The sequence below is a fragment of the Equus caballus genome, chromosome 10 (genome assembly GCF_041296265.1).
Source record: "Equus caballus isolate H_3958 breed thoroughbred chromosome 10, TB-T2T, whole genome shotgun sequence".
NCBI classification, from domain to species: Eukaryota; Metazoa; Chordata; class Mammalia; order Perissodactyla; family Equidae; genus Equus; species Equus caballus.
The window spans coordinates 68,094,908-68,108,548 of NC_091693.1; the positions used below are offsets into that span (position 1 = coordinate 68,094,908).

Below are 13,641 nucleotides of genomic sequence, written 5' to 3' on the forward strand. Positions count from 1 at the left end.
CAGAAACCAGTTAAGTGGCTGCCTAGGGGTAGGGGATGAAAGTGAGGGATTGACTGCAAAGGGGCAGGAGAGAACTTTCTACAGTGATAGAAATGTTCTCTATCTTGACCGGGGTGTTAGCTGGTTACATGGGTCTATGCATTTGTATACTGAACCACACACGGTGCACTTTTTTTGTTAAAAAGTAAACCTTAATAAAGTTGATAAACATTAAAGGTATACATACTTCACATCTTAAAAGTTATTATTATAGCGTATATATTTGAGAATTTTCCCAGTAGTGTTAGTGGGTTTATCTGAGTCCGTCTACACTGTTTTGGCCAGTTTTATCTGGAGCTAAGTTTCAAGAGAGCTGGCCAGGATTAATGGAAGTTTTTTTGTTTTTTTTTTAATGGAAGTTTTTGGTCACTTAAGAATGCAAGTGACTAGCCTACAAAGAGAAAGACTATTTTAAAATAAGTTTCTATTTGTCTGGCACTGATGCTTTTAATCTAGTTAAATAACATTTATCTTTAGGTTTAGAGATCCAAGTACACATTTAGAGCCATGAAAATCACATGGCTTTTCTCAATTATACTCAGACGAATTTCCCAAGGAATTCTTATTTTAGCTCCCCACTGCCCTTCTGCTGCCCTGGATGTGTGTCTTGCCAAATGCCCTTGCCTAACCTGTCTGAGAATCACTACTATAGAGAGCTTCACTAACTGATAGAAGTAGGTCAGATTAGTAAGTCATAAATATTATTGAGAACCACATTGTTTGAACCACTATAATATAAAAAATACAGGGTTTATTTATTATACTTTCTAAATGGACAATAATGTGTAATTGCTTTAGAAAGAGAGACACCCTTCTAACAGAGTAATTTTGATGCTTTGGTAACCAATTTCCCTTAGCTAGGCCCCAAGATTCATAAAATCAGCAGTCTTGAAGTTTGAGGGAGGCAATGGTCATTCACCATCATCTATCAGATTTCCTTCATTCTGATGATGATGCAACTTAGTCTCAGAGAGCTAAGCAACTTGTCAATGGCCATGCAATAGCTAGGAGTATATCTAGAAAGAGAATTCAGATTTCCTCACTTTCAATTAAGAACTATTTTTCATTCCACCAGTATTATCTATTATCCCTAAGAGGAGTGTTTCTCAATCTTTTATCATTATTGTCCTCCCAAAGGTAAAAGTTAAAAGTAGATTTAACAAGATAAAGTAATTACTAAGGAATGAAAGGTTGTTGGGTAGGGTTGACCTTTGTGGGGCCAAAACCCACTGTAATATTTAACTATTTTTGCTCCCCAAGGACAAATTTGTATCCTGTTGGGGCGATATTATTACCATTGAGAATGCATGCTTCAGACTGAATTGCCCTCATCTAGTATATTTCAATAAACATTTGTTGAATGAATCAGCTAATGAATAGTGATCAAAAGTTCTAATGATATTGCAAATAAATTTCCTTCATCAGAATCATAAAATACCTAGGAAGTCTGATGTAGAGACAAAGCATCAGCTAGAAATAAAAAAAAAACCCACTGAGTACCAATTTATAGCTCTGCTACTGACTAGTTGGGTGATCTTAGACAAGTTTCTTCTTTTTTTTTTTTCCTGGTGAAGAAGATTGGCCCTGAGCTAACATCTGTTGCCCATCTTGTTTTCGCTTGAGGAAGATTGTTGCTGAGCTAACATCTGTGCCAATCTTCCACTATTTTGTATGTGGGACGCCACCACAGCATGGTTTAACGAGCAGTGTGTAGGTCCATGCCCAGGATCCAAACCTACGAATCCTGGGCCACCGAAACAGAGCATGCAAACTTAACCACTATACCACCAGGCTGGCTCCTTAGACAAATTTCTTATCCTAGGGGAATGTGCTTTTAAGCAGCACCTGAGAATGTCTCTCCTAGGGTTCCTCTTAATAGCATGAAAACTGCTGACCTAAATAATACCAAAGTCCTCTTCTAGCTCCAACATTCTGTGAGTCTGTGTTTTTTGGTCTGTTTGAATTCCCAAAGATCTGAAAGGTTAAATAACAACTACAAGCAGAATCATGCCAACTGCTGATTTTGTGTGTGTTGTTAACCACCGACATGTATGACCCTGAATTAAACTCAACAATTTGTAACTTTTTCCTCTTCCCTAAATACTTTGCAAGGAGCTCTGCTAACAAGGTACAAAACTATGTTCTAGTAACTTTTATTTTGCTAGACTACTCAGTTGAAGTGGTTTTACAGAGATGTGAAATACTCTAAGTCAAACTAAGGCACAGCTTTTGATGGGGAACAGGAGAGACTATGGATAATTAGGGCCTGGATAACCTGAAACTATCCCCACCTGTTGGTAAATGAAACAGCTGCTATAAGAGGCAAGGTTTCATTCAGTATTAATATGATTATGCTGATTGTATATTCATTAAAGAACTGAAGAAGATTAAACGCTGTTTAAAGATTACCTAGAATCTATTTTTTTATTGAGTTCATAATAGTTTACATCAATGTGAGATTTCACTTGTACATTATTTCTTGACTGTCACCACATGAGTGCTCCCCTTCACCCACTGTGTCCACCTCCCACCCCCCTTCCCCTGGTAACCACTGAACTGTTCTCTTTGTCCATGTGTTTGTTTATATTCCACATATGAGTAAAATCATCTGGTGTTTGTCTTTCTCAGTCTGGCTTAAGGATTACCTAGAATCTATTTTTAATAATTAGAAGCATTATCTCCTATTGCTTCGTTGGACTGTAAAGTGATCAGAGCTCCTGAGGTAAGTGCTCTTAGCATGATCACACTGTGACTCTAAGCCTTCAATATGAAAAAAATTTCAGAGTCCCAGAAATTTGTGTAATACCTATATTCTAGAAGAATTTTAATAAGTCATACAAATAAGATGTTACACAAATAACTGGACCCTGAAAAATATCAAAGCAAGCAAGCAGGCTGAGGTTATTAATTCAGGATTCAAAGGCAGTCCTATCCTTTGTCAGTCCGTGGATGTTGGGCTTCAGGAAGTCTATGAGCCCTCTGGAATCAAATGGAAAACTGTATTTGCCTATACAAACTTTTTGTAGAAGGTCAACAGATTTTGGGACCTAGTGAAAAGTTAACTACTCAGAGCTTTGGCAACTGTCTTTCAAAATGTTTAATTATTTTAAGACAGATGTTTAAATTCAGAGAGCTGCAGCTTTTTGAAGCATCATTCACATTAAAAGCTGTTTCTTTAAACAGAATAGACTCCGGTGTGTGCAGTTTTTTGTAGATCACTATCTACTTGGCTACCTGGAGGGATGCCATGGGAATCTTCACAGTTTGTGGCTCAGGATACTTACATTTTCTGTCTCTTAAGATCATATCTGGTAAATCAGGACCTCTGCTAACTCTGATCAAGAGATCATAAGGACTGGAAAGAACTTAAGTAGAACTCTACTTTTAGGAAGGCTTCTCCTTAAGCGATTTCAAACATTTAAATGAGTATCTGAGGAAATGCAAAAAGACAACTACAAACAGAAAGCTCATTACCTGTCAGTATCACCGTATACAACTCTAGCACCCCACTTCTTGGTATCATTCACCAGTTTAATAGCTTGTTCCAAGGTCTCTCTGGCTTTGTGAACAATACTATCCCCAACCTGTTGGTACAAACACATTGGAAATAATTTCTTAACATAGCTTAGTATAAGTCAGTAGACTTTAATATATATATTACTAAATATTTCTCAAAACAAGGAGAAAAGAACATAAAGAAGAAAATAGTCACCAGTGTCATCATTCTTTCCACAAGTACTCAAGAAGAAAATGAGGTGGATGAAGAATTTAAAAGAAGGAACCAATCAATCTACAGACTTGCCTGTGAGTCTATCAGTAAGTACAATGGACTGCACTTTATACAAGGTACACAGCTACATTTGATTCCGAAAGAAGAAGCCTTGTTTATTCACGGACTTTCTTATATGCCTTTATAACCAATTCAGCAGGAAATTACTCTGTGTTTGTGCATGTGCGTGTATCTTTTAAAATTATTCTGCTGGAGTGTGATGATAATTTCTTTCAGTATCATTAAAAAGTTAATGCTGGGGCCGGCCCCGTGGCAGAGTGGTTAAGTTCCCATGCTCCGCTTTGGCGGCCCACGGTTTCGCCGGTTTGGATTCTAGGCAGGGACATGGCACCGCTCATCAGGCCATGCTGAGGCGACATCCCACATGCCACAACTAGAAGGACCCACAACGAAGAATATACAACTGTGTATTGAGGGGCTTTGTGAAGAAAAAGGAAAAATAAAATCTTTAAAAAAAAAAGAAAAGTTAACGCTGAACTTAAATCCCAGTGACTGTTTATCCATAATTTTTAGATAACACTAAATCTAAGGAGAAATGTATAATTATATAATGGAAAATATATTACAAATGTTCAGGTTAAATCAAGGAGGTAGATATATGTCTAACAAGCGTTCTTTCATTGGTGATTGGTGAGTTTTAACAATGATCATGGTATAAGCTAAAACAAAGACTGGTACATCTTGACAAGTATGAGAAACAAGCTAATTATATTTCATAATTAAGTAAATTAAGGAGACTAGTATAGCATTGCTGCTTCATTTATTAAACTCATTAAAGCTAAGAGTAGGGGAAAGTTGCCCTTCTGTATAAATGGAGCATTCCTTTTAAAATAAAAATCATGTACTTTTTCATTTCTGTTAAGAAGGAAACAACAGTTTCAGTGCTCCATCTTCTTTTACTGTAAAATTTGAATTACTTGAACTAAATGTAGGATGAAATAGTATTGAAAAGCCTGTTTAAAGTTGCTTTACAAAGGAAATATTAAGTGTATGAACAAAGTAATAAAAAACTGGTAGCAGAAACAATTTGGGTTTTAAATTAAGATCATGAATTCTGTTGAGACCTTTAGTGCATTAGAAAACTTTGAGAATGTGAACTATAACCTAATACATTTTAAAAATCATGCTAATTGAAATTCAACATTGAATAAAATGCTCAATTTGTCATCTGTTGCCACTTTCAAACAAGATAAACTTTAAAATATGTGACAGCACATAGCTGGATGGGTGAGCCATCTAGTGTCAGAGTCTAATATGCTTTTGAGATATACACATACAAATAAATACATACACACACTGATCATAAATGTCTGCCTCCTGCTGCCTACTCTGACCCATTGAAGTTACACCTGGAAGTGTAAGTCAGAACTCCTGCCCCTGAAGACCACGCACTGTAAAGGATTCAGTGGCATGTGGGGGAGGGAGGGGAGACAGAAGTGGGGGGCAACTGAATTAAAACTGTTTCTGCTACTTTGTGCCATGGTTTCTAATTTGAAAAACATCACTTCATTATGTGGCTAAGATACTGGATTTAAAAAAAGGAAAATTGGTTTCACAATTTAGACAATGGCTGGGATCCTGAAATGTCACATTAAGAAAAGTAAGAAAAATATTTAAAGTAAAAATCCTCTGAAAGGAAATAGAGAGTGGGTGAAGATGCGGAGAAAAGGGAATCCTTGTGTACTGTTGGTGGGAATGTAAATTGGTGTAGTCACTATGGAAAACAGTATGGAGGTTCCTCAAAAAATTAAACAATAGAACAACCATATGATCCAGCTAGCCCATTACTGGGTATTTATTCAAAAGAAATGAAAATTCTAACTGGAAAAGATATATGCACCCCCATGTTCACTGCAGCATAATTTACAAGAGCTGAGACATGGAAGCAACCTAAGTGTTCACTGATGGATGAATGGGTAAAGAAAATGTGGTGTGTGTGAATATATATATATACATACGTACATACATACGATGGAATATTATTCAGCCATAAAAAGATGGACATCTGGCCATTTGTGACAACATGGATGGACTTTGAGGTAATTATGCTAAGTGAAATAAGTCAGTCAGAGAACGATCAATACCATATGATCTCGCTTATATGTGGAATCTAAAAATAATAAACACCCAAAACACTGAACTCATAGATACAGAGAACAGACTGGTGGTTGCCAGAGGCAGGGGGTGGAGGGTAGGTAAAATAGGTGAAGGTGGTCAAAAGGTACAAACTTCCAGTTACAAAATAAACAGGTCTTGAGGATGTAATGTAAAACGTGGTAACTACAGTCAATAATATTGTATTCTATCTTTGAAAGTTGCTAAGATAGTAGGTGTTAAAAGTTCTGATCACAAGAAAGTAAAATTTGTAATTATATGTGGTGATGGATGTTAACTAAATTTGCTGTGGTAATCATTTCACAATATATATAAATACTGACTCATTATCCTGTATACCTGAAACAAACATAATGTTATATGTCAATTATCTCTCAAAAAAATAAATAAAAAGGAAGAGACAATGAATAGCCAGTTGAAAAAAATTGTCAAATATATATGTATACTGAATATGAGTAGTAAATCATTTAGGAGAAAAATGTGAAGACATCAATTTTTTCTTTTGCTGGGAAAGATTCACCCTGAGCTAACATCTGTTGCTAATCTTCCTCTTTTTTTTTTTCTCCCCAAGCCCCAGTACACAGTTGTATATTCTAGCTGTAAGTCCTTCTAGTTCTTCTATGTCAGCCGCTGCCACACATGGCTACTGACAGACAAGTGGTGTGGATCTGTGCAGGGGAACTGAACCCGTGCTGCTGAAGCAGAGCATGCCAAACTTTAACCATTAGGCCATCAGGGCTGGCTCTAAAAATTTTAATTTATGAAGTAAACAAGTCAGTGATGATGTCGAACTGAGACAGAGAGATTAACCTACAACTATTAGCTACATCATTTATTCACCATCTTCTTTTTATAGGAATTCTTACTTACAAAGTCTTGTCTTTCTCTATGAAAGTCCAAATCTAGCACGTTTTGTGATCTTGGTGGTACTGTCAAATATTTTTGATTGTGTGTTCACTGAAGGAAAGCAGGTGGCAGCAGTCAGTAATCCACTTGCGATTTTAAAAATGTGACTAACAGCTTCCATTTTGACTCCACTGGCCCTAACTTTTCACTTGTTCATTAGAGGGCCTTTCTGTTAACAGCTTTTTCCCACTCATGATTTCACATGTAAGTTAACACACATTGTATTGTTGGCATATAAAGAAGGGCCAAACATAAGCTTGCAATCATTAACCTCAGAATAACTGAAAAGTCCAGGGTCAAGGAGGCAGACGTTGCTTGGCAGGCAGACTTCAACATGCAGGTAGCAGCATTCTTCCTGGCAGAACTCTATACCCAAATTTCCACTGCCAGATCAAAACTTCCAAATTCCAGTTATTCTCAGGTTAGAATATTTACATATTCTAAAAAGAAGAGTTAATTCCTGCATTGTTTTGTTACCAAAATACATTAACAAACAAATTTTAAACTGAGAGGGAGGGAAAAATTAGGGAATTGTGGACAGGGCCCAAGATAAGATTTGATATCCTGATTCTACATTAGTAATATACTGATTTCCACTTTTTCTATTAGATTACTTATATTAGTGTTTTTCAAATGTGAGTAATAATATGAATCCCTAGGATTGACAGAGTATTTTTTACATTACCTAAAAATAATACAAACATAAAAAGAGATATACACTTCTTATGCTTATAGCCTTTACAGAACTACAAAACCAGAAAACTTTATCCAGTACAAACAACACATGACCAAAAAATTCAAGTTAATGATATTATTTTTTCATTATAGATAGAATTTTGCTGTTCTCAATGTTAATATGCCACTAACCGCTTTGCACAGGTTCTTTTTTTTCCAGTAGACTTTATTTTTTAGAACAGTTTTAGGTTCACAGCAAAGCTGAGCAGAAGGTAGATATTTCCCATATAACCCCTGCCCCACACATGCATAGCTCCCCCATTACCAACATCTCCCACCAGATGGGACATTTGTTACAAGTGATGAACCTACAGTGAGACATCATTATCACCCTGAGTCTACAGTTTATATCAGTGTTTTATTCTTGGTGTTGTACATTTTATGGGTTAGGATAAATGTATAATGATATGTATCCACCATTATAGTATCATACAGAGTAGTTTCTTTCTTTAAAGATTGGCACCTGGGCTAACAAGTGTTGCCAATCTTTTTTTTTTTTTTTCCTGCTTTATCTCTCCAACCCCCCCGCCACCCCCCAGTACACAGTTGTATATCTTAGTTGCAGGTCCTTCTAGTTGTGGAATGTGGGACGCCACCTCAGTGTGGCCTGACGAGCGGTGCCATGTCCGTGCCCAGGATATGAACCCTGGGCCGCCGCAGCAGAGCACGAGAACTTAACCACTCGGCTACGGAGCCGGCCCCCAGAGTAGTTTCAATGTCCTAAAAATCCTCTGTGCCCTGCCTATTTATCTCTTCCCCTACCCTTTAGCCTGTGGCAATGACTGATCCTTTTACCATTTCCAGTTTTGACTTTTCTAGAATGTCATATAGTTGGAATCATACAGAATGTAGCCTTTTCAGACTGGCTTCTTTCACTTAGTCATATGTGTCTAAGCTGCTTCCACATCTTTCATGACTTGATAGTTCATTTCTTTTTAGTGTTCAATACTAGTCCATTGTCTGCATGTATCAGTTTACTTATCCACTCACCTACTTGAAAGACATCTTGGTTCCTTCCAAATTTTGGCAATTATGAATAAAGCTGCTATAGGCATCTGTGTGCAGGTTTTGTGTGGACATAAGTTTTCAACTCCCTTGGGTAAATACCAAGGAGCTCGACTGCTTGTTCAAATAGTAAAAGTATGTTTAATTTTGTAAGAAACCACCAAACTGTCTTCCAAAGTGGCTGTTTCATTTTGCATTCCCACCAGCAACTAATGAGAGTTCCTATTGTTGCATATTCTTGCCAACATTTGGTGGTGTTAGTGGTTCAGGATTTTGGCCATTCTAATAGGTGTGTAACGGTATCTTGTTGTTTTAATTTGCACTTCCCTGATGACATATGATATAGAGCATCTTTTCATATCGTTATTTGTCATCTATAAATCTTCTTTGGTGAGGTTTCTGTCAGTCTTTGGCCCATTTTTTTTTCTTTTTAAAGATTTTATGTTTTTTTCCTTTTTCTCCCCTAAGCCCCCGGTACATAGTTGTATATTCTTAGTTGTGGGTCCTTCTAGTTGTGGCATGTGGGATGCCGCCTCAGTGTGGCTCGATGAGCAGTGCCATGTCCGCGCCCAGGATCTCAACCGTCAAAACCCTGGGCCACTGAAGCGGAGCACGCAAACTTAACCACTTGGCAACAGGGCCAGCCCCTTATTGTTGAGTTTTAAGAGTTCTTTGTATATTTTGAATATCAGTTCTTTACCAAATACGTCTTTTGCAAATATTTTTCCCAAGTCTATGGCTTGTCTTTTCATTCCTTTGACAGCGTCAGAGCAAAAAATTTTAATTTTAATGAAGTCCAGCTTACCAATTCTTTCTTTCATGGATCATTCCTTTGGTGTTACATCTAAAAAGCCATCACCAAATCCAAGGTTATCTAGATTGTATTCCTATGTTACCCTCTAGAGTTTTATAGTCTTCTGTTTTATACTTAGGTCTATGATTCAATTTGAGTTAGTTTTTTGTGAAGGGTGTAAGGTCTGTGCCTAGATTCATTTTTTTGCATGTGGATAGTCAATTGTTTCACCACCATTTGTTGAAAAGACTATCTTTGCTCCATCGTATTGCCTTTGCTCCTCTGTTAAAGATCAGTTGACTATATTTATGTAGGTCTATTTCTGGAATCTCTATTTTGTTTCATTGATCTATTTGTCTATTCTTTTGCCAATACTACACTGCCTTGATTACTGTGGCTTTACAGTAAATCTCAAAGCCAGGTACTGTTGGTCCTTTGATTTTATTCTTCTCCTTGAACACGGGCATACTTCGTTTTATTGTACTTAACTTTACTGTACTTTGCAGATATTGCGTTTTTTACAAGATCCTCCAACCAGCAAAAAGATTGCAACTCAGTGAAGACTCAGATTATGGTTAGCATTTTTTAGCAATAAAGTATTTTAATTTTATTTATTTATTTATTTTTGGGGAAGATTGGCCCTGAGCTAACATCTGTGCCCATCTTCCTGTATTTTACATGTGGGATGCTTGCCACAGGATGGCTTGATAAGCCATGCTAGGTCCACACCTGGGATCTGAACCCAAGAACCCTGGGCCACTGAAGCAGAGCATGTGAACTCAACTGCTATGACACTGGGCTGGCCCAGCAATAAAGTATTTTTAAATTAAGGTATATACATTGTTTTTTTTTATACATAATGCTCTTGCACAGTTAAGAGACTACATTATATTACAAACATAACTTCTGTAAGCACTGAGAAACCAAAATATTTGCATGACTCACTTTATTGCAATATTCGTTTTATTGTGGTGGTCTGGAACTGAACCCGAAATATCTCCGAGGTATGCCTGTATTGTGTTTGCTATTCTGGATCTTTTTACCTTTTCATGTCAACTTTTAGAATCAGTTTGTCAATATCCACAAAATAATTTGCTGGGATTTTGACTGGGATTGCATTGAATCTTTAGATCAATTTGCGATGAAATGACATCTTGACAACAGTAAATCTTCTTATCCATGAACATGGAGTATCTTTCCATTTATTTCTTTGTTAATTTCTTTCATCAGTTTTGAGTTCTCCTCATATAGATCTTGCATATATATGAAAGTATTTCATTTTGCGGAGTGCTAATGTAAATGGTATTGTGTTTTTTATTTCAAATTCCACTTGGTCATTGCTGGTATACAAGAAAGTGATTGACTTTTGTGTATTAAACTTATATCCTGAAACCCTGCTATAATCTCTCTCTTTTTTTTTTTTTGGTGAGGAAGACTGGCCCCGAGCTAACATCTGTTGCCAATCTTCTTTTTGCTTGAGGAAGACTGTCACTGAGCTAACACCTATGCCAATCTTCCTCTGTATTGTAGTGGGACACCATCTCATCATGGCTTGATGAGTGGTGTGTAGGTCCATGCCTAGGCTCTGAATCCGTGAACCCTGGGCCACTGAAGTGGAGTGTGTGAACTTAACCACTATGCCACCAGGCCAGCCCCATATAATCTCTTATTAGCTCTAGGAGTTCTTTCCTGGTCAATTCTTTCGGATTTTCTATAGAGGATTATGTCATCTGTGAACAAAGACAGTTTCATCTCTTGCTTCCCAATCTGTATACCTTGTTTCCTTTACTTGTCGTACTGTATTAGCTAGGACTCTCAGCACAATGTTGAAAAGCAGTGGTGAGAGAAGGAACACCCTTGCCTTTTTGCTGATTTTGGTGGGAAAGCTTCAAGTTTCTCATGGTTAAGTATGATGTTAACTGTATGGGGTTTTTGGTAGATATTCTTTAACAAGCTAAGGAAGTTCCCCTCTATTCCTAGTTTATTGAGAGTTTTTGTCATGAATGGGTATTGGATTCTGTCAAATGCTTTTTCTGCATCTATTGATATGATGTGACTTTTCTTAGTTAGCCTATATGTGATGTGATAGATCTCATTAATTGATTTTCAAATGTTGAACTAGCCTTGCATACCTGGGATAAATTCCACTTGGCTGAGGTGTATAATTGTTTTTAAACACTATTGGATTTGATTTGCTAATATTTGTTGAGGAATTTTTGCATCTGTGTACATGAGAGTTATTGGTCTATAGTTTTCTTGTAATGTTTTTGTCTGGTTTTGGTATTAGGGTAATGCTGGCCTCATGGAAGTTAGAAAGTATTTCCTCTGCTTGTATCTTCTGAAAGAAATCATAAAGAACTGGTATAATTTCTTCCATAAATGTTTGGCAGAATTCACCAGTGAACCCATCTGGGTCTGGAGTGCTTTGTTTGGGAAGATTATTAATTATTGATTCAATTTCTCTAATAGATATAGATCTATTTAGATTGCCTAATTCTTCTTGTGTGAGTTTTGGTAGTTTGTCTTTCAAGAGATTGGTCTATTTCACCTAGGTTATCAAATTTATGTGCATAGTATTATTATCCTTTTAATATCCATGGGAACTGAAGTGATGTCCCCTCTTTAATTTCTGATATTACCAATTTGTGTCCTCTCTTTTTTCTTAGGCTGGTTAGACGCTTATCAACTTTATTGATCTATTCAAAGAACTAGCTTTTGGGTTCTTTGGTTCTCTGATTTTCTCAATTGATTTCTTGTTTTCCATTTCACTGATTTCTGTTGCAATTTTTATTCTTTTCTTCTGCTTACTTACTTTAGATTTAATTTGTTCTTCTTTTTTTAGTTTCCTAAAGTAGAAGCTTAGATGATTGATTTTAGAAATTTCTTTTTTCTAATATATGCATTCAATACTATAAAGTTCCTTCTAAGCACAGCTTTTGCTGATCCCCACAAATTGTGATAAGTTGTGCTTTCATTTTCATTTAGTTCAAAATATTTTTTCTCGAGATTTCTTCCTTGACCCACGTATTATTTAGAAATGTGTTGTTTCAATCTCCAAGAACTTTGGGATTTTCCAGCTCTATTTCTGTGAATGACTTCTAGTTTAATTCTATAGTGATCTGAGAGCAGACACTGTATGATTTATATTCTCTTAAATTTGTTAAGGTGTGTTTTATGGCCCAGAACATGGTCTATCTTGGTGCAGGTTCCATGTGAGCTTAAGAAAAATGAGTAATCTGCCATTGTTGGATGAAGCAGTCTATACACACCCATCATATTCAGTTAGTTGACTGATTGTGTTGTTGAGTTCAACTATGTCCTTACTGATTTTCTTTATTGTCTTCTATTTGTTACTTTTGTTTTTTGTTCCTACTTTTTTCTACACTTTTTCTGCCTTTTGTGGTTTTGACTATTTCACATGATTCCATTTTCTCTTTCTTGCATGTCAGTTATATTTCTTTTTTCACTTTTTATAATGGCTGCCCTAGATTGTGCATTATATATCTATTTTCAATATACCAGTTTCAGATACCACTACACCACTTCACACACAGTGTATTTTACAATAATGAAATAATCTTCATTCCTCCCTCCCATCCCTTGTATTATTTCTGTCACTCATTTTACTTACATATAAATAAACATAATCACTTTGTTGCTATTATTATTTTGAACTGTTATCTGTTAGATCAATTAAGCAAAATAAAAGTGTTCATATTTTACCTTCACTTATTCCTACTCTGATGCTCTTCCATTCTGCATGTAGATCTGAGTTTCTGACCTATATCATTTTCCTTATCTCCAAAGAACTTCTTTTAGCATTTCTTGCAAGGCAGGTTTACTGCCAATAAATTTTCTCAATTTTTGTCTGAGAAAGTCTTCATTTCTCCTTCACTTCTGAATGACAATTTTGCAGGGCACAGAATTCTAGGTTGGAGAGTTTTTTCTCTCAACACTATTTTACTCTGTTCTCTTCTTGCTTGCACTGTTTCTGAGAAAAAGCTGAATGTAATTCTTATCCTTGCTTCTCTGTAGGTAATGTGTTATTTTCCTCTGGCTTCTTTCAGGATTTTTAATTGATTATTGATTTTCTGTAGTATAAAAATGACATCCCTAGGTTTAGTTTTTTTGGCATTTAAACTGCTTGGTGTTCCTGAACTTACTGGATCTGTGGTTTGGTGTCTGACATTAATTTGGGGAAATTTTCAGTCATTACTGTTGCAAATATTTCTTCTGCTCCTCTCTTTCTCTCTTCTCC

General features: G+C 36.3%; 1 protein-coding gene across 4 annotated transcripts in view; it reads right to left on the reverse strand.

Annotated features, from left to right (window-relative positions):
• Window positions 1-13,641, reverse strand: part of REV3L (REV3 like, DNA directed polymerase zeta catalytic subunit) — a 178,605-nt gene that overhangs the window by 19,198 nt on the left and 145,766 nt on the right. For all 4 annotated transcript variants that reach the window (XM_070225413.1, XM_070225412.1, XM_023650935.2 and 1 more), the window contains one exon: window positions 3,514-3,623. In XM_070225413.1, coding sequence (XP_070081514.1) covers window positions 3,514-3,623 — 110 coding nt within the window. The remainder of the gene's footprint in view (window positions 1-3,513; window positions 3,624-13,641) is intronic.